A 27,128-nucleotide genomic window follows, 5' to 3' on the forward strand; every position below is an offset into this window, starting at 1 on the left:
GGCGGTTGATTGGCGGGCCAGCCCGTGTCACGTGGCCGCAGTGTGAGCGGCGTGGCAGCTTTTCCAGTCCGCCACGTGTGTCCCCGGGGGTGGTGCTAGTCAGCGCCTGACAGAACTGTGAGGCATATCCCATTACCGGTACAGGTCTTCTTCTTCTTAGGCAGTCCTTCGGAACCGAGGATGATTTGCTTCCACATTAAAAATGAGTTCTCAGGTGACTGATGAGTCCAGCGCGGGACCTACAGTCTCTGTCACAGGTGGGGCAGATAGTGGTTGAAGGAGCGGGTGGGTGGGGTGCTTGGGTTGACGTGCGCTCCTTGCGCTGCCTGTGCTTTGCGTCCGCTTGCTCCCGGCGAAGAGACTGGAGGGGTACAGGTTGCCAGTCTGCTGAAAGGTTAGAACTGAAACCTTAACTTGTCTGTTCTCTTAACAGATGCTGATTCGACCACGGCCGCCAACCCCATAGTTCCCCAACCCCGCACAGGCCGCTTCTACCTCCTTCCCAAGATCCACAAACAGGACTGCCCTGGTAGACCCATCGTTTCAGCCTGTTCTTGCCCCACAGAGCTTATCTCTTCCTATCTCAACTCTATTTTTTCTCCCCTTGTCCAGTCTCTTCCCACCGACATCCGTGACTCTTCCGACACCCTCCGCCACTTTAACAGTTTCCCGGCCCCAACCACCTCCTTTTCACTATGGACGTTCAATCCCTCTACACCTCCATCCCCCACCAGGATGGCTTGAGGGCGCTCTGCTTCTTCCTTGAACAGAGGCCCAACCAGTCCCCATCCACCACCACCCTCCTCCACCTGGCTGAACTTGTTCTCACATTGAACAACTTCTCCTTTGACTCCACTCATTTCCTCCAAATCAAAGGTGTTGCTATGGGTACCCGCATGGGTCCTAGCTATGCCTGCCTGTTCATGGGATATGTGGATCACTCTTTGTTCCAGTCCTACTCGGGTCCCCTCCCGCACCTCTTTTTCCGGTACATTGATGACTGTATCGGTGCTGTCTCCTGCTCTCGCCCTGAACTAGAAAATTTCATTCACTTTGCTTCCAATTTCCACCCTTCCCTCACCTTCACATGGTCCATCTCCGACTCTTCCCTTTCCTTCCTCGACTTCTCTGTCTCCATCTCTGGGGATAGGTTATTGACTAACATTCACTACAAGCCCACTGACTCCCACAGCTATCTGGACTACACTTCCTCCCACCCCACCTCATGTAAGGACTATTCCATTCTCCCAGTTTCTCCGCCTCCACCGCATCTGCTCCGACGATGCCACCTTCCATACCAGTGCTTCTGACAAGTCTTCCTTTTTCCTCAACCGAGGATTCCCCTCTACTGTGGTTGACATGGCCCTCGACCGTGTCCGTTCTACCTCCCGTACTCCTGCCCTCACCCCTGCCTCTCCCTCCCGGAACCACGATAGAGTTCCCCTTGTCTTCACCTTTCACCCCACTAGCCTCCACATTCAACGGATCATCCTCCGCCACCTCCAGCGTGATCCCACCACCAAACGCATCTTCCCCTCACCTCCCCTTTCAGCATTCCGTAGGGACCGCTACCTCTGCGACACCCTAGTCCACTCCTCTACCACCCCCAGCACCCCTTCCCCTTCGCCCGGCAACTTCACGTGTAAGCGCAGGAGATGCAACATATGCCCTTATACCTCCCCCCTTCCCACTGTCCAGGGCCCCAAACACCCCTTCCGGGTGAAACAGCGATTTACTTGTACTTCTTTCAATTTAGTATACTGTATTCGCTGCTCACGATGTGGTCTCCTCTACATTGGGGAGACCAAACGCAGTTTGGGTGACCGCTTTGCGGAACACCTCCGTTCAGTCTGTAAGGGGGACCCCGAGCTCCCGGTGGCCTGTCACTTTAATTCACTGCTCCATTCCCACTCAGACCTCACCATCCTCAGCCTCTTGCACTGTACCATGGAAGCTCAGCGTAAGCTCGAGGAACAGCACCTCATCTTTCGATTAGGCACTCTACGGCCCTCTGGACTCAACATAGAGTTCAACAATTTCAGATCATAACCTCGGCCCCTATCACATATATATATATACAGGAAACTTTGTGATATCTGGCACCGACGGGACCGAGCTGTTGCCGCCCCATCAAAACTGCCGGACAAACCAGCGGTACTGTTAAAACATACGGAGCTCATATCTAGCAACAAACCCTGTGCTTCTAAACAGTCGGCCGTAGCTTGCAAGCGTCTCTGTAGCTAAGCAACAGCTTTAGCTAGACTTTGCAGAGCCTGACTGGTGAAAAAAAAGCAACGAAAAGAAAAAAAAACTTACTGAACCAACTCCTGAATTTTGCCAGTGGATCGAGCATTCCAGACAGTTAATCTCCGGATAAACCAAAGTTTCCTGTATATTTTCTTTTTTTTATCCACACTTTTTGTTTTTTCTTCCCTCCCTTCAGCTGTCCTTCATTCTACCAGCGCAATTCACACCCCATCTAGAGCCATCCTTTGTTCCTTAACCTGCCCCATTTCCACCTCCGCTTGCCTTGAATATCTCTTAATGTCTCTCAATGTCTCTTAATCTCTCCTGCTTTCTATCCTATCACTGACCTTCCCTTTTGTTCTTTCATCCCCTCCCCCTTTTCCCAGCCCCCAAACTTGCTTTCCATTTTCCTGCTTTTTTTCCTGTTCTGACGAAAGGTCATCGACCTGAAATGTTAACTCTGTTTCTCTCTCCACCAATGCTGCCTGGCCTGCTGAGTATTTCCAGCGTTTCCTGTTGTTATTTGTTGATTAGACAGCTCAAGTGTTTCCAGCATTTACTCTTTTGAATCCAGTGTCCATTTAATCCTTACAGCCCTTCCAATTTGGGAAAATTTTAATTGTTTTTGCCTTCTTTGGTGCATTTTGAAGTACACTATGATTTTTTTTCTTTGCTTCTTTTTGATGTACTTTCTCTTTTTTTGTCCACCTCAATCGTGCATCTTTATCAGTGTCAGCTGTGGCTCAGTTGGTAGCGCCCTCGTCTCTTTCTTCTTTCTTTATCATCGTTCACGTGTGTTTGTGTAGACCCTTTCATTCAAACCCTGAACTATGCCATGGAACTTGAACTAGTTAAATTAGAAAACTCAGTACAATCCACAATAGGTGTGTCTGCGGTGAAACAGATAAACATGTAAAATAAAATGTGCTACATGGTACAGAGAAAAATGCCATTAAATAAACTGTTCTGTAACCAGTATGAATTTACAACATTGCTTCTCTCGCAGTATTACTACCAATTGTACACAGAGGCTGGTATCGCTGCCATAGGCATGAAGTGCAGCGTTGCGGGCAGAGGGGCCCACTCTGCTCTATTAGCAGTTGGACTTGGATAGGAGCAGGACCGATGGGAGAAGAGACTGACTCACACTTTTGTCAGCAAAAGTTTGGACATTCAGCCAGCTACGAAATGCTGATGTCGGTGTACAACACCACTCACTTGTTCCTTCATTGCTTTGTTGCCACTCATTGGACATAAACTGTATTGTGTGTGTGATGAAATATTCCATTCATCACTGCCTCATCACTGCCTGTGACTGTGGTTGGTTTCAGGTTCCCCCTTACCATTGTATTGCCTGTGACTGTGGTTGGTTTCAGGTTTCTCCTCACCATTGTATTGTGTATTGGAATGTATGGAATGTGTTGTGTGTAGGACTCCGCCCATACCTGGCCTCTATGTAAGCCAGCTCAGTCTGGCCTCACAGCCAGTACTGCAGACCTCCAGGGAAGATACCTCTCTCCACTTCTAAGTTAATAAAAGCCTTGTTTTGTTTCGCTAACATCGAGTCTCGGGATTATTGAGGCACATCAATTTTATTAACTTATTTTTCAACACAATGGATCAACTCCTGAAACCCGAACGTTTGGATTTGGATCAGCATGCTCCGGACGCATCAGCACGCTTCGGACACTGGTTTATGTGTATGGAATTCTTCCTGGACAATTCCGCAGCCGTCAAAGACGCTACGGACGCTGCGAGTATGAAACTCGGAATTCTGCGGAATTGGGTAAGCCACCGGGTTTACCCCCTCATCCAAGACGCCGACACGTACCTGGCCGCCTGCGACATCTTAAAGGCGCATTACCAGCAGCCTATGAATGAGGTGTATGCTAGGCATCTGCTCGCCACTCGCGCACAGCGACCTGGGGAATCGGTGGAGGAGTTCCTAGGCACCCTGAAAATGCTTGGCAAAGACTGCAAGTGCCGAGATGTAAAAGCCGCAGTGTACACCGACGAGCTTGTTCGCGATGCCTTTATCACAGGCCTCAGCTCAACTTACATCCGGCAAAGACTGCTGGAAAAAACGGGATTGGACCTGAAACAGGCTGCGGACACCGCGCGATCCCTGGATGTGGCCCAGAGAAACTCGGACGCCTACTCTTCAGCCCGCGCCGTCCACGCCGCCACGTGTGCACCAAGGGCGCCGCCATCTTGGAAGGCATCTTCCCCGCCCGGCAGCCCGACACCGTCGGGGCCCCGCTCTCCCCCCAGAAGCCCTACGACAGCCGCGACGCGTCGGGGACCCAACTGCTACTTCTGCGGGCAGCCAAAGCACACCAGAAACCTGTGCCCGGTGAAAGGCACCACCTGCTTTAAGTGCGGTAAGAAGGGGCACATCATAAAGTCCCGCAACTTACCCTACTCGATTGAGGAAGTTCGGTCTCTGACCAGGAACTGCCGCACTTGCGCTGAGTGCAAGCCTCGGTTCTACCACCCTGATAGAGCCCACTTAATCAAAGCTACACGGCCCTTTGAGCGGCTCAGCTTAGATTTCAAGGGCCCCCTCCCGTCCGTCGACCGCAATGTTTACTTCCTGAACATTGTGGACGAATACTCCCGGTTCCCATTCGCCTTCCCCTGCCCAGACATGACCAGCGCCACGGTCATTAAATGCCTCAACAGCCTGTTCTGCCTGTTCGGTATGCCGAGCTACATCCACACGGATAGGGGGGCGTCCTTCATGAGTGAAGAGCTACGCCAGTACATGCTGTCCAGGGGTATCGCCACGAGCCGTACCACCAGCTACAACTCCCGGGGTAACGGTCAAGTGGAGCGAGAGAACGGGACAGTATGGAAAGCAGTCACTCTAGCTCTAAGGACCAAGGGCCTCCCTATCTCCCGCTGGCAGGAAGTCCTCTCAGATGTGCTCCATTCGATACGGTCGCTATTGTGTACTGCCACTAATGCCACGCCTCATGAACGAATGTTTAGCTTCCCCCGGAAATCCACCTCAGGCGTATCCATGCCGTCATGGCTCTCCACCCCGGGTCCGGTATTCGTGCGAAGGCATGTGAGGGGCCATAAGACGGACCCTCTCGTGGAGCCAGTGCACCTACTCCACGCCAACCCCCAATACGCGTATGTCCGGCACGCCGACGGAAGGGAGGACACCGTGTCAATAAAAGACGTCGCCCCAGCCAGTAACGACAGCAACCACGGCAATAGCAGCAACAACGACCACAGCAACTCTTACCCACCCACTACTCTTTCATCACCCCCGGAAGAACATCGACCAACGGCACCCCCACCAACTACCCCTTCAACAACCCTGGCGGCACCCCCGGCAGAGACCCAGGAGGCCACCGGGGACACCCAGCCGACACCCGCGACACCACAACAGCCACGTCGGTCGCAGAGGACTACCAAACCCCCGAACAGACTAAATCTATAGAAGGGGTGAATGTGATGAAATATTCCATTCATCACTGCCTCATCACTGCCTGTGACTGTGGTTGGTTTCAGGTTCCCCCTTACCATTGTATTGCCTGTGACTGTGGTTGGTTTCAGGTTTCTCCTCACCATTGTATTGTGTATTGGAATGTATGGAATGTGTTGTGTGTAGGGCTCCGCCCATACCTGGCCTCTATGTAAGCCAGCTCAGTCTGGCCTCACAGCCAGTACTGCAGACCTCCAGGGAAGATACCTCTCTCCACTTCTAAGTTAATAAAAGCCTTGTTTTGTTTCGCTAACATCGAGTCTCGGGATTATTGAGGCACATCAGTGTGAATCATGATACTATATCCTCAAATGGAGTCATAGGTAATTAAAATGAGTAGCTTGAATACATTCACGGTCATTTGCTTTTACTGTTGATACTGCAACTTCATTGACGATAAAAATATTTAAATAGAATTTTGCAACACAGAAACAGGCCATTGGGCCCAACAGGTTTATGCTCCACACGAGCCTCTCCCCAACTTACTTTATCTCACCCTATCACCCTATTCCTTTCTCCCTCATATAATTATCTAGCTTCCTCTTAAATGTATCTATGCTAATTGCCTCAACCACCCCATGTGGTAGCAAGTTCCACATTCTCACCACTCTGAGTAAAGAAGTTTCTCTTGAATTCCTTATTAGATTTACTGGTGACTCATATTTATGGCCCCTAATTTTGGACTCCCCCACTGATAAACAATCATAACTGTTGTGTGTGCATTGTAAGGGCTGGATTTTGATACTGGGGCGGGCTGGGGTCGTGCAATCCGCATTTCATGTTAGCCACCCGATTCTAAATCGATGTGGGAAAATGATGCCATTATAACTTAATTGGCCAATTGAGTTCCAACGTGTGGGAACCCATGGCCAATGAGTTTTTCCAGTCTGAAAGTCGCCTCCGATGACGTCATCATTGCTGCTGCATTTAAGGTCTGCAACAAGCCTTGCTTCTTCTGCAGACTGTCAAGCTTTTGTCCTTGCATGTTAGAGGCACCTGCAGGAAGAATGGCCAGCCAGAGACCTAGGTCTGCACCCCGCTTTGATGATGTTGCCCTGCAGGCTTTAGTAGAGGGAGCAAGAACAAATAAAGAGGTGCTCTTCCCTTCTTCAGGGAGGAAGAAGCCTCCCCAGCAGACCAAGGCTGTGTGGATCCAGGTGGCCCAGGAGGTCAACTCTTTGTCAAGAACCTGCAGAACCTGGCTTCAGTGCAGGAAGAGGTTTCATGACCTTCTGCACACTGGAAAAGTGAGTATGACTTTCCCATTGCCCTCAATCTGATCCCCATTGCCTCTCCTCACCAGCACTCAGCTTTAGCAATCTCTTCCTCCACATCCCACTTCACACTGACATCCATGCACCCTTACCCATTCCCTCTCTCTCTATGGTCACATTCACCTAACTATTCGACTATGCAGCCCTCACACTCCCTATCACTGTGATGCTATGAAAACAACTTACAACACACAGGGAGGGCCCTTGGTCTTGCCACCTCACTCCATCTTTGTCTCCTAAGCATCTACGCTATAGATTCTCTACACTCACTCCTTCATTCTCACTCAAACTCCACTTGTCTCCCTCATTGCAGGAAAAGAGAGCTCACAATAAGAGGGAAAGAGTGAGGACAGGAGGAGGGCCACCCTCAGTAGCCCAACTCACCACCTGGAAGGATGCGGTCCTGGAGATCGTGGGAGTGGAGGACGATGCGCAAGTGGGGGATGGACAAATGGGTGCATCACAACAAGCTAGTGACAGAATAGTTTTCCATCTCTCTCATTGACATTGCATGAGTCGCTGATAATGATTCTGAAGCTCTAACAGATGGGACTTATGATCATGTGCAATGTGCATGTAACCTTGGCATCACATCTCTGACTCTTTCCTTTACTTCCCCACAGGACCATCGCAAGCACCCCTCCCCACTAGCCAGGAGGAAGAGCCTGAGCATCCAGACTCCTCAGAGGAAGCTGCAACCTCTGAGGGCGCAGCATCAGCAGAATTTAGCGCACCCAGCACCAGCGCAGACACTCACACCTTGGTGGGACCTTCGCGAGATAGAGTAGTGTTGTCACCTGATGTATCACAGCTCACAAGTGAGCATCAGCAGATGGTGGAGACAGGGACAGCAGTGGAGAGTCCTCGTCGGAGGGCGCAGGCCTCTGCCAGCTCGGTTCAGCTGCATGTCGACCCTCTGCCTCTGGGTCCATCCACAAGATCAGCGGTGCTGGAACTCCAGGAACAGATGCAGGAGTCTCTGGCAGGTTTTGTCTCCAGGGTCACTGCGAGTGTGGAGCGCATGGAGGAGTCCATTGCGAACAGTTTGGGTGATTGGGCAGAAGCATGGCGGATGCAGTATCGTGTGGATGGGTGTGGGGTTGTCCACTGTGGTGGCAGAAGCAGGGAGGCAGATTATTATCTGAACGGCGATAGATTGGGAGAAGGGGAGGTGCAACGAGACCTGGGTGTCCTTGTGCACCAGTCGCTGGGGGTGGGCATGCGGCTGCAGTGGGCGGTTGTGAGGGCGAGTGGTATGTTGGCCTTCGTAGCGGGAGGGTTCGAGTGCAGGAACGGGGATGTCTTGCTGTGGTTGTGCGGGGCCTTGGTGGGACCACGCCTTGAGTGTTGTGTGCAGTTTTGGTCGCCTTATCTGAGGGGGGATGTCCTTGCCATGGATGGAGTGCGGCGGGGATTCACCGGACTGATGCCTGGGATGGTGGGAGTGGCGTATGAGGAGAGATTGGGTCAATTGGGCTTGTACTCGCTGGAGTTTAGAGGAGAGGGGATCTTGTTGAAGCTTGTAAAATTCTGACCGGACTGGATGGACTGGATGCGGGAGGGATGTTCCCGATGGCTGGGGAGTCCAGAACCAGGGGTCACAGTCTAGGGATAGGGGGTAAGCCATTTAGGACAGAGATGAGGAGGAATTTCTTCACCCAGAGAGTGGTGAACCTGTGGAATTCTCTACCACAGAAGGCAGTGGAGGCCAATTCATTAAATACATTCAAGAAGGAGTTGGATATATTTCTTAAGGCTAAAGGGATCAAGAGATATGGGGAGAAGGCAGGGACAGGGTACTGAATTTGGATGATCAGCCATGATCTCATTGAATGGCGGAGCAGGCTCGAGGGGCCGAATGGCCTACTCCTGCTCCAATCTTCTATGTAACTATGAACATGAGCAGCAGAGCCTTTGTGGAGTCATTGGCGCATGAATGCATCACCATGGAAAGGATGGCAACCTCCATGGAGGTGATAAGTCGCCAGAGTGCAGAAAACATGGTGAGTGTTCTGAATAGAATGACATTTCTGGAGGAGCGATGGTCATCTATTGAACAGAGAAACCAGACCTTCATGGAAGTCCTTCTGAGTAGGACTGCCAGTGCAGATTTGGGTCCCCATGGCCCCCCTGATGTGCAACAAGGTGCTCTCAAGCCACTTGCAAGTGCTGAGGGGGACCTGACCCATGAGAGGGAAGTTGGTGGCAGATATCAAGGAAGTGGGGGCTCCTCTCCAAGCGCTCACACTTCCATGCCACTGCAGAGCCCTCGGTCAGAGTCCCACCAGAGTCCACACCCAACTGAGATTGGCGTCTCAATCCCTGCACAGCCGCAGGAGCAGCAGACTGTTGGCGAGCCCTCACAGGTTCACAACCCCAGAGGACGCCCACCAAAGGTGTCGAGACAGGAGCAGCAAGAAAGTGAGCAAGGGGCCTCCACATCTGCTGAAGCCACAGGGGAAGCACCACGTAGGAGCATGCGTAAGAGAAAGATACTGCACAAATAGTCACAAGGTTAGTCACTTGGGTGAAATTTGATGTTTAATGTTAAAAAGCCATCAGATGGTTACTGTAAATAAAAAATCTGATGGCTACTGCTGCAGCTGTGGTGTGTGTCATTTCGCTAATGGGACTTCCACATTGAGGGCTTAGGATTACTTGGTATATGCCTCAGTTGAGGAAGCGCTCAGTGAAGGTGGCGAGAGGGGTTTCCCAGGAGGTCACACTGGAGATGGGTGTCAGGCTCCAAACTTCCACAGCTATGTTTATGCCTGCTAAAAGTTCCCCCAGACCTGAGACAACAAAGTCCTGCCACCTGCAAATGATGGCTGATCAAATATCCTATTTAATGGTGGAGCTGCAGCTAATAGTCAGCAATCCAATTGTGCTCCCGCCAGGTTTCACCGTCGTGTTTCAGAGCAGGCGTGCTTCATGTCGGAAAAGAGTTAAAATCACCAAGGCCTTTCAAAATGGGATAATAGAGGCAATTTAGTGCTTGTTAAGGGCCTTAACGGCCTATCCTGCCTCTTGGAGGCGGGACGGAGACGGGACCAGTAGACACGATTTAATGAAAATTGCTTGGAGGCGGGGTTGGGCCCGCCCACCAGTTTTTGCAATTTTAACCCCCCACACGCCTCCAATCCCGCCTCAACCGCCCGATGAAATTCGAGCCCTAAGTGTTTGCCAGGTGAACTGCAATGGGCTTTTGTTCCATAATCTACCAATTTCTAATGCTATTTTGATTTATTCAACCAGATTTCATGCAGCAGGATAGGATATTATACAAGAATGAGCATAAACATGAGACCTCATTATTTCTTCTCTTGCTGGCCATCTTCTTTGCCTATGCAAATAAATTAACAAAGTATGCATAATGCTCCCATATCGTATAGTTGCCCTGAGTGCTCCCAAGCCATGCCCTTAACTCCACCCCATTGACTTTGAATTGCTAATTGCAACCTTGGTTCACCTACCTCACTCTCCTAACCTTGTAGAGTCACAGAATGATACAGCACAGAAGGAGGCCATTTGGCCCATTGTGCCTGTGCTGGCTCTTTGAAAGAGTTATCCAAATAGTTCCATTCCCTTGCCCCTTCCCCACAGCCCTGCAAATTTTTCCCCATCAAATATTTATCCATTCCCTTTTGAAAATTATTATTGAATCTACTTCCACCACTATTTCAGGCAGTGCTTTCCAGATCATCATAACTTGCTGAGTAAAAAAATTCTCCTAATCTCGCCTCTGGTTCTTTTGCCAATTACCTCTTGCTGTTTTCCATTCACTCTGAGTGCCCCCAACATCTTCATTGTCAGGCCTTGACATTTCCACTTTCTCCTACTCACTAATTTTCTTAAACCTCTGAATACTGGACACCTACCTGCTGCTTGTGTCTACCTCTGCTCAGTTTCTTGGGCATAGCCTTTTCTCCAATCTACAGGCATGAGCTTGGCCTCCGCTCTGCTCCCCAGGTGTAGGCCTGGCCCCTCCTTTGTTCCAGGCCACAGGCCTACTTTCTGCTCAACTTTTAGCAGTCCCCTTAATGATTCTGATGTGTTGTACAAGACTGCTATAATAGTATTCCGTCATTGTGCACATCTTAAATAATAGCATATTAAAGACAAATGCAAACTATTCTAAAGTTAGCAGTGCATTGTTTATTAAAAGTTAAATAACTCAGTGGAATGATCAGTTGCATTGTCATTCAAATATATAGCAAAATAAATAATTGAATATTGGCAATGTACATTAAATCTATGCATTAAATAGGATAATGACTAAAAAAAGTTTTAACGGGCATGGTACTTATTAAGACAATACAACTGTGTGGAGATGTATGCCAGATCATCTCACACTTGTTTAGTTATGACAGTTAACTATGTTTATAACAATCATTTAAAAAATATAGTTTATATGCTAATTTAAAATTGAAAACAATAAAAGGAATATATATGAACAAGCTTCTGCGAACAAATTATAACTAAATTGTTATATAATCATATGTTGTAAAATTCCAAATGAAACTGGCTTACTATGAAACAGTAGATATTAATATTTTACGTGCATTCTTATGTGCAGTGTCGCAGGAACACCATGACACATCAAGCTCAACACATATACAAGCCGTTTTATAAAACATGTCAGAAATTCCAAAATATCAAAATTCCTTCTTATGCCAATTACTGATTAACAAAGAGGGGGAATTCCGTCTTAATATAACACCACATTGTAGGAAAAATACAAAATTATGGAAATGCGTGACTGATAAGAGGCACAAAGTTGTACAATGATGTATTTGTATTAAACATGAAATATGGAAACATAATAAATATTATATTTCATTAGTAAAGGAGAAATAGAAAAGGACTTGGGTATGATTATTGACCACTGAGTGTATCCAGTCAGTGTAAAGCTGCTTTGAACAGGGCGGTCAATTGCCAGGATGCATCCAAGGGTATTTTATTATAAACTAATGGTAAAATCCCATCTAGTTCACTAATGTCCTTTAGGGAAGGAAATCTTACCTGGTCTGGCCAAATGTGACTCCAGTCCCACTGCAATGTGGTTGACTCTGAAATGGCCTAGTAAGCCACTCAGTTGTATCAAAACTGCTACGAAAAACTATCACCACACAGACTGCAGAGGTTCAAGAACCTGTTTGACATAACTTTTTGCTACAACAGGATCCTTGCTTTTCCTTCATGCACTGAATTGTGGGGAAGGTGACAGCATTGGAATCAGATTGTGATCTGTAGCTGTACAAACAGAATTTTTTTAATACAACTTTATGAATATTTTTTCCTTGAATGAATAGGGACTAGTCACACTTGTAACAACAATACTGTCAAACTCGCAACAGCGTTTTGACTCCTTAAAACAAAATTCTCAGAGAAATGTTATTATAGAGCAATAGAGCACAAGTTGGCTGCAGTTATGTAACCTTTCTTGGAATGCACTGCATTAAAGAGAGTGATATGCAACTGGCAGGATGTCTCTAAAAACATGCTCCAGAACACGTGGCAGAGTAATGTGATTGTGCTGAATTTTGTTTTACTTGTTGGAAAGAGTTCCTGCTTCAATTCTGTGGTAAACCACTGTCATACCTGTCTGTGTCTGTATGTGTATTCCACTAGGTACAGGTCTGGACATGCCTCGGCTGACTCCTCCCACTATTCCAGGTATATAAGTGACTACCTCCCAGTCCCTTAGTATTCTGGACGGGTCGACCACTCGAGACAAGACCTTCATTCTTTAGTTAATAAAAGCCTGGTTGTTACTCGCTCAACCTCAGTCTTTTGAGTAATTGATGGCGCATCAATTTTATTAACTAAATTTTTTATAATGGAGAAGATCCTCACACCAGCATGCCTGGACCTGGACAGTCGGGAAGCGGACGCTTCCACCAAGTTTGCTCACTGGCTCACGTGCTTCGAGACATTCCTGACTGCCTCCACTGCGGTCGAAACGGATGCGGACAAACTGTCTGTCCTGTTCTCCAAGGTGAACCACCGAGTGTACTCAGTCATCCGGGACGCGACCTCGTACACAGCCGCCCTCCAGCTCCTCAAGACCCAGTACACGCGCCCTGTGAACGAAGTATACGCTAGGCACCTTCTGGGGAGTCGCAAGCAACAACCTGGGGAATCGACTGAGGAATACCTCCAAGCACTGTCCGTGCTTGGCCGGGCCTGTGGGTGTAAGGCGGTAACGCCCACTAAGTACACGGAGGAACTGATCCGGGATGCCTTCGTAGCAGGCCACAGGTCCAACTACACCCGACAGCGACTGCTGGAGCAGAGTGACCTCACCCTCGACAAAGCCTCCGACATCGCACTAACGCTGGACGCAGCCTTCCGGGGCATGGATGCCTACTCCTCTGCACCGTGGACGCCGCGGGGAACGACAACCTGGGACACGGTAGGACAGCCCCATAGCACCGTGCCACCCCAGCCACAGCCCAACAACGGCCCAACTACCGCAGCAGTGTCCCAAAGCCAGACAGCAGTATCCCAAGGCCAGAAATGCTACTTCTGTGGCCAGGCCAAACACCCCAGAGCGCGCTGCCCGGCGAAGAATGCGACCTGCTCGGGCTGCGGGAAAAAGGGACACTACGCCAGCGTCTGCAAGGCCAAAGCCACCCCGAACGCCAGCAGCGCCGCGTGTGGGCCGTGCGAGCCACCATCTTGGGCAACCCCAGCCATGTGCGAACCACCGCAGCAGCAGCCATCTTGGACGACTCCAGCCACATGGGAATCATGGACACCGCCATCTTGGACACCAGCCGGGACGCAGCAGACCGCCAACCCCCCCCCATCTGATACTCGCAGCAACACACCGACCCCTACGCTGGCCTCTGTGACGCTGGACCAAACGAGACCGCACCAGCTAGCTCGGTCCAAAATGGACGTTAAGGTAAACGGCCATGCAATAAACTGCCTTTTTGACTCCGGGAGCACAGAGAGCTTCATCCACCCCGACACGGTGCGGCGTTGCTCTCTCCCAGTCCTGCCTGCGCACCAGCGGATTTCTATGGCCTCCGAGTCCCAATCAGCGGACATTGGCGGCTACTGCGTGGTGACACTAGTAGTAGACGGGACTGTGTTCAATAATTTTAAACTCCTGGTCCTGCCCGACCTCTGCGCTGCCGTTCTACTGGGGTTGGATTTCCAGTGCCACCTCAAAAGCGTTACGATGGCGTACGGTGGCCCCCTCCCCCCACTCACAGTCCGCAGCCAGCAGCCTCCAAATTGCCCGCCGCGCACCAGATGCAACCTCTCCACACTCAGAGTCCCACCCCCCCCACTGTTTGCTAACCTCACCCCCGACTGTAAGCCCATCGCCACAAAGAGCAGGCGATACAGTGCCGGGGACAGGGTTTTCATCAAAACCGAAGTGGAACGGCTCCTGAAGGAGGGGATTATTGAGGGCAGCTCCAGCCCCTGGCGAGCCCAGGTTGTGGTCGTTAAGACCGGCGAGAAACAACGCCTGGTCATCGACTACAGCCAAACAATAAACCGCTACACCCTGCTGGACGCCTACCCACTCCCCCGCATAGCTGACATGGTCAACCAGATCGCGCAGTACCGCGTCTTTTCGACCATTGACCTGAAATCAGCGTACCACCAGCTCCCCATCAGCCCTGAAGACCGCCAGTATACTGCTTTTGAGGCAAACGGCCGCCTCTATCACTTCCTTAGGGTTCCCTTCGGCGTTACCAACGGGGTCTCCGTCTTCCAAAGGGAGATGGACCGGATGGTCGATCAAAACGAGCTGCAGGCCACTTTCCCTTACCTAGATAATGTGACCATCTGCGGCCATGACTTGCAGGACCATGACGCAAACCTCGAGAAATTCCTCCGCACCGCCCAACTCCTGAACCTGACATATAACAAGGAGAAGTGCATATTCCGCACAGACCGCCTCGCCATCCTTGGCTGTGTTGTAGAACACGGGGTCATCGGTCCCGACCCGGACCGGATGCGTCCCCTTATGGAACTCCCACTGCCCCACTGCCTAAAAGCTCTGAAGAGGTGCCTAGGGTTTTTTTCCTACTACGCTCAGTGGGTCCCCTACTATGCAGACAAAGCCCGTCCGCTGATCAAGTCCACCTCTTTTCCCGTGACGGCAGAGGCCCGCTTAGCCTTCCACCGTATCAAGGAAGACATTGCCAAAGCCACCATGCACGCAGTGGACGAATCCATCCCCTTCCAGGTGGAAAGCGATGCGTCCGACTTCGCTCTGGCCGCCACCCTTAATCAGGCGGGGAGACCTGTGGCATTCTTCTCACGAACCCTCCAGGGCCCAGAGACCAGACACTCCGCGGTCGAGAAGGAGGCCCAGGCTATCGTGGAGGCTGTGCGTCATTGGAGGCACTACCTGGCCGGAAAACGATTTACCCTGCTCACTGACCAGCGTTCAGTTGCTTTTATGTTCAACAACAAGCAGAGGGGCAAAATCAAAAATGACAAGATCTTGAGGTGGAGAATCGAACTTTCCACCTACAATTACGAGATCTTGTACCGGCCTGGGAAGCTCAATGAACCCCCAGATGCCCTATCGCGTGGCACCTGCGCCAGCGCGCAGATCGATAGGCTGAGGGCCCTCCACAATGACCTCTGCCACCCGGGGGTCACCAGGTTCTTCCACTTCATCAAGGCCCGCAACCTGCCTTACTCCATCGAGGAGGTCAGGACCATGACCAAGAACTGCCAAGTCTGCGCTGAGTGCAAACCGCACTTTTATAGACCAGACAGAGCCCACCTGATAAAAGCCACTCGCCCTTTCGAACGCCTGAGCGTCGATTTCAAAGGGCCTCTCCCCTCCTCCGACCGCAATGTGTACTTCCTCAACATCATTGACGAGTACTCCCGGTTCCCGTTCGCTATCCCCTGCCCGGACATGACCAGTGCCACGGTCATTAAATCTCTGAACAGCCTCTTCACCCTGTTCGGTTTCCCCAGCTATATCCATAGCGACCGGGGCTCATCGTTTATGAGCGACGAACTCCGCCAGTACCTGCTCGCTAGGGGTATAGCCACAAGCAGGACCACCAGTTACAACCCCCGGGGGAACGGACAGGTGGAAAGAGAGAATGCAACTGTTTGGAAGGCCGCCCTACTAGCCTTAAAGTCTAGGGGCCTTCCGACCTCCCGCTGGCAGGAGGTGCTCCCCGATGCGCTCCACTCGATTCGGTCACTTCTCTGCACTGCCACCAATGCCACCCCTCACGAGAAAATGTTTGTCTTCCCAAGGAAGTCCACATCGGGGACATCGCTACCGCCATGGCTGACGTCCCCAGGGCCGGTACTACTGAGAAGACACGTGAGGGCCAATAAAACGGACCCCCTGGTCGAGAGGGTCGACCTCCTCCACGCCAACCCCCAGTACGCTTACATTGCGTACCCGGACGGGCGGGAGGACACAGTCTCCATACGAGACCTCGCACCCTCGGGGACCGCTGTAACCCACTACCCATTACCACCCCCCCCCACGACCCGATATCCAACCCCAGCAGCCGGCACGCCTGAGCCCGTCACCCACGAGGACTACACTCCAGGGCCCCAGCCTACACGGGACGCGACGCCGGAAGCTCCACCACCCCTGCCGTCGCCACGTCGATCACAGCGGCAGACAAGACCTCCGGAGAGACTCCAATACACGAACTTTTAAATACACTTCACCCCGCCGGACTCATTTTTAAACAAGGGGTGAATGTGGTAAACCACTGTCATACCTGTCTGTGTCTGTATGTGTATTCCACTAGGTACAGGTCTGGACATGCCTCGGCTGACTCCTCCCACTATTCCAGGTATATAAGTGACTACCTCCCAGTCCCTTAGTATTCTGGACGGGTCGACCACTCGAGACAAGACCTTCATTCTTTAGTTAATAAAAGCCTGGTTGTTACTCGCTCAACCTCAGTCTTTTGAGTAATTGATGGCGCATCAAATTCCAACAGTGCTTTCAATTCAGTTTCTATCCTGTAACCTTAATTAATTCTGTAGACTGATATAGTAGATATGGAGATACAAAACAATAATGATATACAAAGGAAACCATATTTTTCCCTAATGTTCTAGTTGGCATATTTACTTTTCACAGTTTTAAAAACCTGTATGGACACATAGATTTAAATACAACATAATACAGCTCAATATGAACTTCACAATTTTATAGTACATCTTTCTTTTGACATGTTACAATGATATTTCTGTTCAATACTTCTCACTTTATACTCAGGACTCCAACACTGGTGAAAGGTCACAAAAATGGACAGCACCTGGACCAATATTTTTTTGGTGATTGTTATTTTTCAGGTCTTTAGAAACAATAATCAAGAGTCTTGCTCTGCTACTCTAGCCCAATGTGTGACATGGGACAATATTTAGAATGCTTATGTGAACACGGCACATTAGGTATGTTGAGGAAGAATCAGCTGTAGCACAGCAATTTTGGGTTCATTTGAAAGAGCAGTCTATGTATAATAATTTATAACAATTATTATGAATAATAACTAGGGGGAAGATTTCCTGTATGCTATGTGTAACAAAATCATAAAACTGCTTATAAAGAACATGTTTAATTTTGTTATGCATAGGGTACAGAAGAAATTCTCCATTTATATAACAATTTCTTATTAGGCAATTACACTCAAACCAACAGATGTTGGCATAGAAGAAATAACTGCAACAATAAACATGGGATAAAGGGAGTTTGGAGATGGGGCAATAGTTTGCAAGGATAGAGGGGTTGAGGGAGTTTTTTTTGAAGGGGTGATGATGATAGTTTTAAAAGGGAGGGGGAGTGACTGAGGAGACAGAACCATTTACAATGTCAGCTAGCAAGGGCGCCAGGAAGGGAATTTGAGTGGTTACAAGTTTAGTGGGCAGGAGGTGCGTCTCATGGACAAGATGAGCTTGGAGTGGGCATGAGGGAAGATGAAGAGAAACGAGAGAAAGACACAGGTAGGGCAGAGCAGGGTGCGCCTGGAGAGAGGTATGGCTAGATGGGCAAGGAGAAACGAGGAAGCGGCAGAGGCAGCTGAATGGATGGTCTCAATCTTAGTGAAATGCTCGAACTTGGTGGAGGTAAGGATGGAGAGAGCTGGGGGGGGCGGTGGGGAGGAGATTAAGGAGATGGTTGGTAGTCGAGAAAAGAAGATAGAGATTATCTTGGCTCTCCAGATGATCCTGGAGTAGGCAGTTTTGGCAGAGGAGAGTGGGGCCTGGTAGCGTTTGATGTGGTCTAACCAGATTTAGTGATCTATGGCTAAACCTGTTCCAGATATGCTCTTGGACTTGAGTGAACAAAGATGGGGGCCATATCATTGGGAATGACCAGGATGTGAGAGAGTAAGGTGTAAAGGGACAAGGGCATCAAAGGTGGAGGTGAGGGACTGGTTGAGCTGGTTGATGGATGTGGAAGTATCATGATGAATACAGGATCAAGGGCTAGGCAGTTGGGAGTTTAAAAGTGCAGTTGGGATTTCATTGATTTCGATTAAAATTTCAGACTCAGTGAATGTTTGTGTAAGTAGTGTACAAACTCTTTAAACATTTTTTCAGCACAGATAAAGTAATGTAACTTTGTCTAGCAAATATTAGGTTTCAGTGCTACCATTATTATAACAAGGTTGGTCCTTTAGTTGGCCTAGAGTATGAAAGTAATGGTTGAATTCCCATGTCCTTTAATTTGTGTCCTCCTGTCTGGACAGAAAGTGAAGATGGAAGCGACATGTGGTGAACTGCCCCTTTCTGATGCTGGAAACCATTGATGTAACTGGCTGTCAGCAAAGTGATCTCTAGAATCTGTTTTTTAAAAAAAAATTTAAATTGGTGAGTTGAAGTTCATGACAAAATTTTCTTTTCATATAAATAAGGAACTGTTCAGCTATATCTTACCAGGTGTTAGTGTCATAGCAAACTGGAGATACAGCACTTGCCGTATTTTTAATATGGCTTTAAGTAGTGCTATTAATTTTTTTTAAATCACCTTGTGACAAATATATGGCTGGATTTTTTCTTCTGTGGTCTTGGGTGCATATTAAAGAGGATAAATATCTTGATAGCCTGTTCAATGTGCCCCTGTGCACGCAATCACAATTTTTGGCTTCTCTATTGGAAGCATATTTCAAGCATATTCTGTCTGTGATATCCCACACAATGCTTCCAAAATGGAAGACGCCCCTGGATAAGGGGCCTGATTTTACAGTTTTCATTTTTTAAAGTGAACCACTGAACAGTGTAACAGAATAAACTTCTATCCTGATGTACAAGGCAGCCTTTTTGTTAAAAAACATTTTTCAGGTTGAAAATAGTTAGCTTTATCTCCAGTGTATGGACTTTAGACCCTGATTGTTCATTAAATGTAATAAGAAAACAGCAACACACAAGTACTTATTGCTTAATTGGTAATTAGTGAAAGTCAGAACGTTTAATGTTAAAATAAAGCAATGTTTTACTCTTACCATTTACGAAGGATTAGAGCAAACATTTGAACATTATTCAAAGTACTTATTTGCAAAATACTGTCCTGTAATTTATTTAGGGGTTGAACAATCTTTTACAGACAAGTGGTCTGGATAATGGATCCAACTTTAAGACCATGGGTTGATTGTAATCCTACCCACCCGGCAGACACTAGGCGGGTGGGGAGTTAAAATGCCCCGAGTTACTTACCAACCCTGAAGGCACCAGGACCCCACCGCCTGTGATTTTAATCAGCTGTCTTGATGTCATCGGGGCCTGACTGCAGTTTTAACTCAGGCTTGAGTGGGGAAGCCGTATGGCCAACCCGGGACAGAAGAGGCTCAACATCAGAAGAGGCCAAAAAGGTAAGCAAGAGTGCTCCTCCTGGCCCCACCTGCTACAGACTATCTACCTCGTCACCCCCGTTCGTGAATGCGAGGCCCCTGCGAGACATCCCCAGAACCCTATCCCGCCACCTACCTTGTGTCGGAACGTAGCCTCCGGGCCGCGTGACTTACTGCTGCTTCCCGCCCGGAACTAGTGGGAAGTCGGCCAGCGGCCTGTCGGATGTAAATGAAGCCCAGTCGTTAAAATCGGCACATCAAAAAATCATGGGGGCACCCTCCAGGGTTGTCTTGTTACTCTAACACATTGAGTTCAAAATGCTTTTTGTTGCCCCCAAATCTCTCCACTCTACCCCTGCAATCTCCTCTGGGTTGCTATGCCTCACCTAACCTACAAAGTCTCCTTACAGTCTACCTAGGTTTCAGTGCACCTCTCCTAATTTCCCTAAAACTCCTGCCTCGATCTGGACTCGCTCCCCCAGCTGTCAAGCATCTTGGGGCATTTTGCTATGTTAAAGATCTTATATAAATGTGAATTGTTTTTATAGATTCAATTGTTTTTCAGAATTAACCATTAATAAAGGACAGGTATCATATTTATTGCAACATAAAACTAGACATACACACAAACAGCACTCAGTGGTTTTAAGTACAGTTAGATTGAAAATATAATCATACAAACCTTTGGTTTTGACATGGCAAACAGGAGCTTTTGTGTTGGTTTGTCTTTTGTACATACGCCGTCTGCTGTCTTTCCAACTACAAGCATAAAATCGTCACGACAGCCTCCAAAGGTCATGATACTCTTGTACATATATGTTGTTATCAAGCGCTGTGGAATTATAAAGAAACCCAAAAAAGAATTAAGTGCAACGAATAGAAAAATTTTAACTCCTGGTGGGAAGTGGGTGGGAGCAGATGCATTCCCGCCCAGGAGTTTGAATTGGAGGCCCGGCAGATCTACCTGCCTGACATCATTTGAATGCCGCTGGTCAGCTGCTTGGCCGTTTCCAGTGAAAAGCTGGCCGGTGTACGGGAGAAGATCGGGCTGCCTCCGGGCACCCGGAGAAGGCTTCTGGCAGTAGGAGGAGGATGTTGCAAAGGTATTGTAGCTGGGGTGGGTGTAGAAGTTCAGGGCAGCAGAGGTCCAGACTTTCCTGGTCGGGCCCTATTGCTCCTGAATTGTTTAATTCTGATTTCTGAATTTATACTGTATTTTGTTAAATTTCAAAATTTGCCAGTATTTAATGGTTTACTAATCTCAGTGATGGAAAACTAACTGACAGCAAATCAGTTCAATGTCAAAGGGCTATATATTTTGTCATTTTGGAAACTTGGTTCAGTCCGGTCGAAAGAGCAGTTGACAGTAACACTTTCATGTATACAGCTGTAATGAGTGTCATGAATCTTATCATTCATGATGAAGAAATGACTCATGAAATAACACTGGGCGGCCAGCTGGTGGTGCTGTCCAAGGAGTATAAATACTCGGGTGTGGGCCCAGCTTGCCCAGGACGTTTTTGTAACCAGGAACTGGTGATGTAACTAGAATCACATGGTTGTGAAACAGTTGATTAAAGCCTTGTTTTATACTCAACCAAGTGCTTAGTGAGTTTTCTTACGTCAATGAGTTTATGCAAGACTTTTTGTAATATTCTGCTTGTAACAGTAAATCAGTTTATATTATTTGTTATTCTAGAGTTTTATCTTTTAGTGTTAAAGTTTTAATTAATCTCTGCACTTCCTGGTCCACGTGTATAGAGGTAATTTCTAAAAATGTTCTTTCTTTACAACAGAGGAAAAGCCTTACTTCGGTTGAACAGTATCATACTGCATGTTTCAATTAAATACAGTGACAAATGTGATAATGCAGTGTTTGAAAGTGATCATTCTTACCATAGAGCTGTATTCCAATATGCTGATGCCATTCTCGTGCACAGCTAACCATACTGGTGCAGTGTCAGATAGTGGTGGAGCAATAGGCTACATAACAAAAATAAAAATAGAACTATGATATATCTGCAAGCCAGAATATGCTGATAACAAAAGAATATGAAATCAGTCAAATTGGTTGAACTGACATTTTGATCTCTTGTTCACCGTCCTTCCTTATTTCTCAGTGCCACATCCCAATTGCCAGTGCTAGAAGGGAGACTGTTGGAAATCTACCTTTCATTAGTGAAACAAGTGGCCTTCTAATATGTAGAAAATTCAACATCTTTGACTCTTATGCTGCCCCTGTTGCTGTTTAAAGGAAAATTGGCATAAATGCATACTAAGTAGTAATAGCTTTCAACACATTTCCACTATTTGATTAATCTGACGCTCCTATTGATTTTTGTTTTCTGACCATCATTTACCAAGTAAGTTTTTTAAAATTTGTTTATGGGATCAGGGCATCGCTGGCAGTGCCACCATTTATTGCCCATCCCTAGTTGCCCTTGAGAAGGTGGTGGTGAGCCGCCTTCTTGAACCGCTGCAGTCTGTGTGGTGATGGTACTCCCTCAGTGCTGTTAGGGAGGGAGTTCCAGGATTTTGACCCAGCGACGATGAAAGATCAGTGATATACTTAAGTCAGGATGGTGTGTGACTTGGAGGGGAACTTGGAGGTGCTGGTGTTCCCATGCACCTGCTGCCCTTGTCCTTCTTGGTGGAAGAGGTCGCGGGTTTGGGAGGTGCTGTCGAAGAAGCCTTGGTGAGTTGCTGCAGTGCATCGTGTAGATGGTACACACTGCAGCCACGGTACGCCAGTGGTGGAGGGAGTGAATGTTTAAGGTGGTGGATGGAGTGCCAATCAAGTGGGCTGCTTTGTCCTGGATGGTGTCGAGCTTCTTGAGTGTTGTTGGAGCTGCACTCATCCAGGCAAGTGGAGAGTATTCCATCACACTCCTTACTTGTGCCTTGTAGATGGTGGAAAGGCTTTGGGGAGTCAGGAGGTGAGACACTCTCCTCGGAATACCTAGCCTCTGACCTGCTCTTGTTGCCACAGTATTTATGTGGCTGGTCCAGTTAAGTTTCTGGTTAATGGTGACCCCCCAGGATGTTGCTAGTGGGGGATTCGGCGATGGTAATGCCGTTGACTGTCAAGGGGAGGTGGTTAGATTCTCGCTTGTTGGAGATAGTCATTGCCTGGCACTTCTGTGGCGTGAATGTTACCTGCCACTTATCAGCCCAAGCCTGAACGTCGTCCAGGTCTTGTTGCATGCGGGCATGGACTGCTTCATTGTCTGTGGAGTTGTGAATGATGCTGAACACTGTGCAGTCATCAGCGAACATCCCTATTTCTGACCTTATGTTGGAGGGAAGGTCAATGATTGTTGAACGAATGAGGTAACATAAAGCTGAACATATTTAAAACCTAGGTCTCAGCTGGTGCTTCAACACTATAGACTGATACAGCATCTTACATCGACATGAAACCTTTAATATAGCAAAATGTCAGAAGAAAATTCACAGTTGGGGATCAAACCCGACAGGGCTAAACAAAATCCTACCTTTGTTGCAAACAGTTTTGCACCAAAAAAAGGCCACTTCCTAGCTACAGTAAAGTAAATGCGAACACAGTCAGCAGCAGCACGTCCTCGCAGAGCCACCCATTTAGTAGAAAGTCGCTGACGTAGTTGTCTAAAGTAAACACAGCAAAACAGGATTTGCTACTGCATGTACTTATTTAAAAAATATTTAAACACTCTACAAGTAAAGTAAGTGCAGAATAAACACACTTATTCTTTCAACAATAATAAAGAGCTACGTGATTAACTATTTCAATATATACTGAATAGAACAGTAAAATTACATAAAACTGGCAGTCACAGTGTTTGTCCTGAATGGGCTCCATACTTACTTAAGTTGCTCATCTGTACAGCCTTGTTTGTATCTTTTTGGATAAAATTTCTCTATTACTTGCTTCAGAGTTTGGTTTGATTTGGATTGCATTGAGACCTGACCCGCTGGAGTTGAAAATGTTCGTTCAAAGTCTCCGAACTCCACCTAATGGAAAACGCACAAATAATAGCTGTCGTGCCACCTTACTCTCAGGCTGTTTAAAATGCATTACAAGAGTAAGTGTCAAACCTCCCAACTGTACTGTTTTAATTTGGACATTCTGATATTAAATAGAGTTGCTGAGAAAAACTGCAGTGGTATCTAACATTCACAAACTGGCAAAATCAGTTGATTGCTAATTCTACAGAAAACCAAATCTGAATTCACCCTTTCAACACACATGGCAGTTTGAATGTTATTGCCATAATGACCAGAAAGATCGACGGTGTAATCCCTGCTCTGTGCTGCGTTAGCCAACCTCAGCTGGAGCAGCAACGTGGGTGCTTCCTCGGGCTTACGCATCCCCAGCCAAGAAATAAAACGAAAATTGATTAGGGTGCCACTCCTGATCACTGTCCATTAACCCTTGCTGGAAGCATTTTGGGTGTAGATAGGATCAGGTTCAGCATGATAGCTCCCAAACTCAAATGGCTTCTCAGCACTTGTTCTCTCGGATTACACAGGAAAATGGCCAATTTGTGAGGTTTTTGAAGGCTGCTGGTGCCATAACCCCAGTATGTGTCACTGGCTTCAGAACAGGAGAGATTCAGGCTCAGGATAAACTGAAAAGGGATCAAAAAAGTTTTTGTTATCAATTTTTTCAGGGCATTTTTCTGATACACATTCCTAGTTTTTAACTGAAATACAAGGGGCACTTTTAACTATCCCGATCAGCAGGAATGGAACAGGAGAGGAGTTAAAATGTAACGGCTCCATTTCCTGCTCCGTTCCTTTCAACCTGCGATTTTAACACAGCTGGTTTGGGTTGCAGATGAGGCTCCGATCAGACTCCGGCTCGGCTGTCAGGCATCAGAATTCAAAGTTCTGCAGGCCTCCGATCTAGGGCTTATTGTTATTTGGTGTAGACCAGAAGAAATCCCTTCTTTGAAGCTGAGAGAGAGTAAGTTCTATTGTGGTAATTGTTGTGTATCTACCTTTAAGGGAATAACTGGTCTTAGACTGCAGTACCGGCAGTGACCACCCCTGTATAAAAGGCCTTAGCAGGCTTCTGTATTTTCAGTCTGACACTGCCTCCTGTTCAGTAAAGTACCTGTTAAACTGTTCTCCCGAAGTCCGTGTATTATTGAGGCGCGGACTTTACAGTGGCGACGAGTAAGTTCGAACTCACCTGCAGTGTGGCTTCATCTCACGGGGATCTCGCCTGAGAGGAGGGTCCTGGAAGGTCGTAGTCTGTGCAACGGGCATCGACCGAGGGCAACCGCCCAAAGAATTCATCAGTGTTCGGAGAATTGCGGGAGAGACTGTGGAGAGCTGTGCTTGGCTCCCCAGTTAAGGTGTTCCAGCAAATCGTGCTGGTAGCAGGTAGCACGCTGACCCTTCCGGACTGCGGCGGGCTCAAGCTCGATCGAGCGGCTCTACAAAACGGGCCGCGCAGCGTCGCCGGGAAAAGAAAACAAGAGAGAGAGAGAGGGTGGAGTGCACAGGGCGCGGTCGGTGCTCAAGAACAGGGCAGCGGAGAGAAACTAAATGGGGGGGAAGGAAAGCGAGACGCGCCGAAGCTGCGGGTCGCCGCCATTACCCCGTAGAACGCTAGGAGCAGCGTGGCAGCAAGGGGAAGAAGCAAAAGCGCGGGAGGCGCCATGTTATCCCGTTGGGGAAGAAGCAAAAGCGCGGGAGGCGCCATTTTATTCCATTGGGGAAGAAGCAAAAGCGCGGGAGGCACCATTTTAAATCGCCCAAGATGCCGAAAAGTGGCAGTATCACTGTTTTCGACAATGGGGTAGAAGACTGGACCACGTATGTGGAAAGAATTGAAGTGTACTGCAAGGCAAATGAGGTGGCCGATGGAAAGAGGGCATCGGTATTATTATATCTGATGGGTGCGAGTATGTACGGCCTATTGCGGAATTTAATTACCCCAGCTAAACTAATGGAGAAAAGTTTTGAGGAGATTGTTCATATCTTACAGGAACACCTAAGCCCTACACCACTGCTGATAGCAGAAAGATTCAAGTTCCATAAAAGAAACCAGCACAAAGATGAGAGCAATGCTGACTATCTTACAAAACTATGCAAGTTATCGAAGCACTGCCAGTTCGGAGCAGGACTGGCAGACACCTTACGGGTTAAGTTTGTCTGCGGGCTCCAGAGTGAAGGAACCCAGAAACGACTACTTTCAAAAAAGGACCTGATGCTAGAACAGGCTTTCAGCGTGGCAGTATCCTACGAAGCAGCAGCACGGGGAGCTGCGGAAATACAACAGAAACCACAAGAATACAGCGCTAACGAAATGGCGTATGGAGCAGAAAAGTGCTATCGCTGCGGCAGAACAACCCATGAGCAGAAGGACTGCTGGTTTAAAAGACAAAATATGCAGGCAATGCAGAAAAATGGGACATATAGCAAGAGTCTGCAGGTCGGGAAAGAAACCCAACACGACAAGAACTACTAAGGAACAGTACAGGAAAGTAAAGAAACTGACAGACAGTAGTTCAGAAGATCAGGAGAGTGATAAGGACTCCGGGAGCAGGAGACTAAGTTGTTTAAAGTTACACAACGTGATCGCAAAGGAAGATCACCGAACCATTTGAGTCACCCTCATGATAGCAGGGTCCCCAGTAAAGATGGAATTGGACACAGGATCAGCCCTGTCATGAATCGACGAGACTATGAGCGGCTATTCTCACACATACCCTTAAAGGACACGTCCATTGTATTGAAGACATACACGGGGCAAAAGGTCTACCCCAGAGGAAAAATAAGGGTGCCAGTTGAATATAATGGAAAGGAAACACAGAAACTATACATGTATATACTACGAGATGGAGGACCACCATTATTGGGACGTGAATGGATCCGAAAACTACAATTGGATTGGCATTCCATTCTGGCACTAACTGTGACTGACAAAAAAGATGATGACGTCGCACCTGGACGTCTGTCACAAATTCTATCTGACGCGGAAGAGGTGTTCCAACAAGGACTTGGGACTCTAAAAGGAGTAAAGGCAACCATAAAGATTTAGGATAACGCAACCCCAAAATTTTTCAAGGCCAGACCAGTGCCATACGCGATCCGCCCAGCTGTGGAAGCTGAACTGGAGAGTCTGGAGCGTTCGGGGGTGCTGTCTAAGGTGGACTGGAGCGAGTGGGCCACACCCATCGTTCCTGTAATGAAGAAAGCATTGAGCAGCACGCCTGGGGAACCAAGGAAGGTTCGCATCTGTGGGGACTTCAAGGTGACTGTGAACCCAGTCCTGCACATAGTACAGTATCCGCTTCCGCGGATAGAAGATAT

The 27,128-nt window shown here is 48.1% G+C and overlaps 1 protein-coding gene across 1 annotated transcript in view; it reads right to left on the reverse strand.

The window, feature by feature from the left end:
* Positions 1–16,110: 16,110 nt before the first annotated feature.
* plekhh2 (pleckstrin homology domain containing, family H (with MyTH4 domain) member 2) overlaps positions 16,111–27,128 on the reverse strand; it is a 146,138-nt gene continuing 135,120 nt past the window's right edge. Inside the window, exons 26-30 of the mRNA XM_085980626.1 lie at positions 23,671–23,816; positions 23,321–23,450; positions 21,723–21,809; positions 20,509–20,658; positions 16,111–18,822 (exon numbers count right to left, since the gene is read on the reverse strand). Of these exons, the coding sequence (XP_085836752.1) occupies positions 18,637–18,822; positions 20,509–20,658; positions 21,723–21,809; positions 23,321–23,450; positions 23,671–23,816 (699 nt within the window). The 3' untranslated portion in view covers positions 16,111–18,636. The remainder of the gene's footprint in view (positions 18,823–20,508; positions 20,659–21,722; positions 21,810–23,320; positions 23,451–23,670; positions 23,817–27,128) is intronic.

The sequence above is a fragment of the Somniosus microcephalus genome, chromosome 3 (assembly GCF_052327205.1).
Source record: "Somniosus microcephalus isolate GS21.2 chromosome 3, FLI_Smic_1.0, whole genome shotgun sequence".
Lineage (NCBI taxonomy): Eukaryota > Metazoa > Chordata > Chondrichthyes > Squaliformes > Somniosidae > Somniosus > Somniosus microcephalus.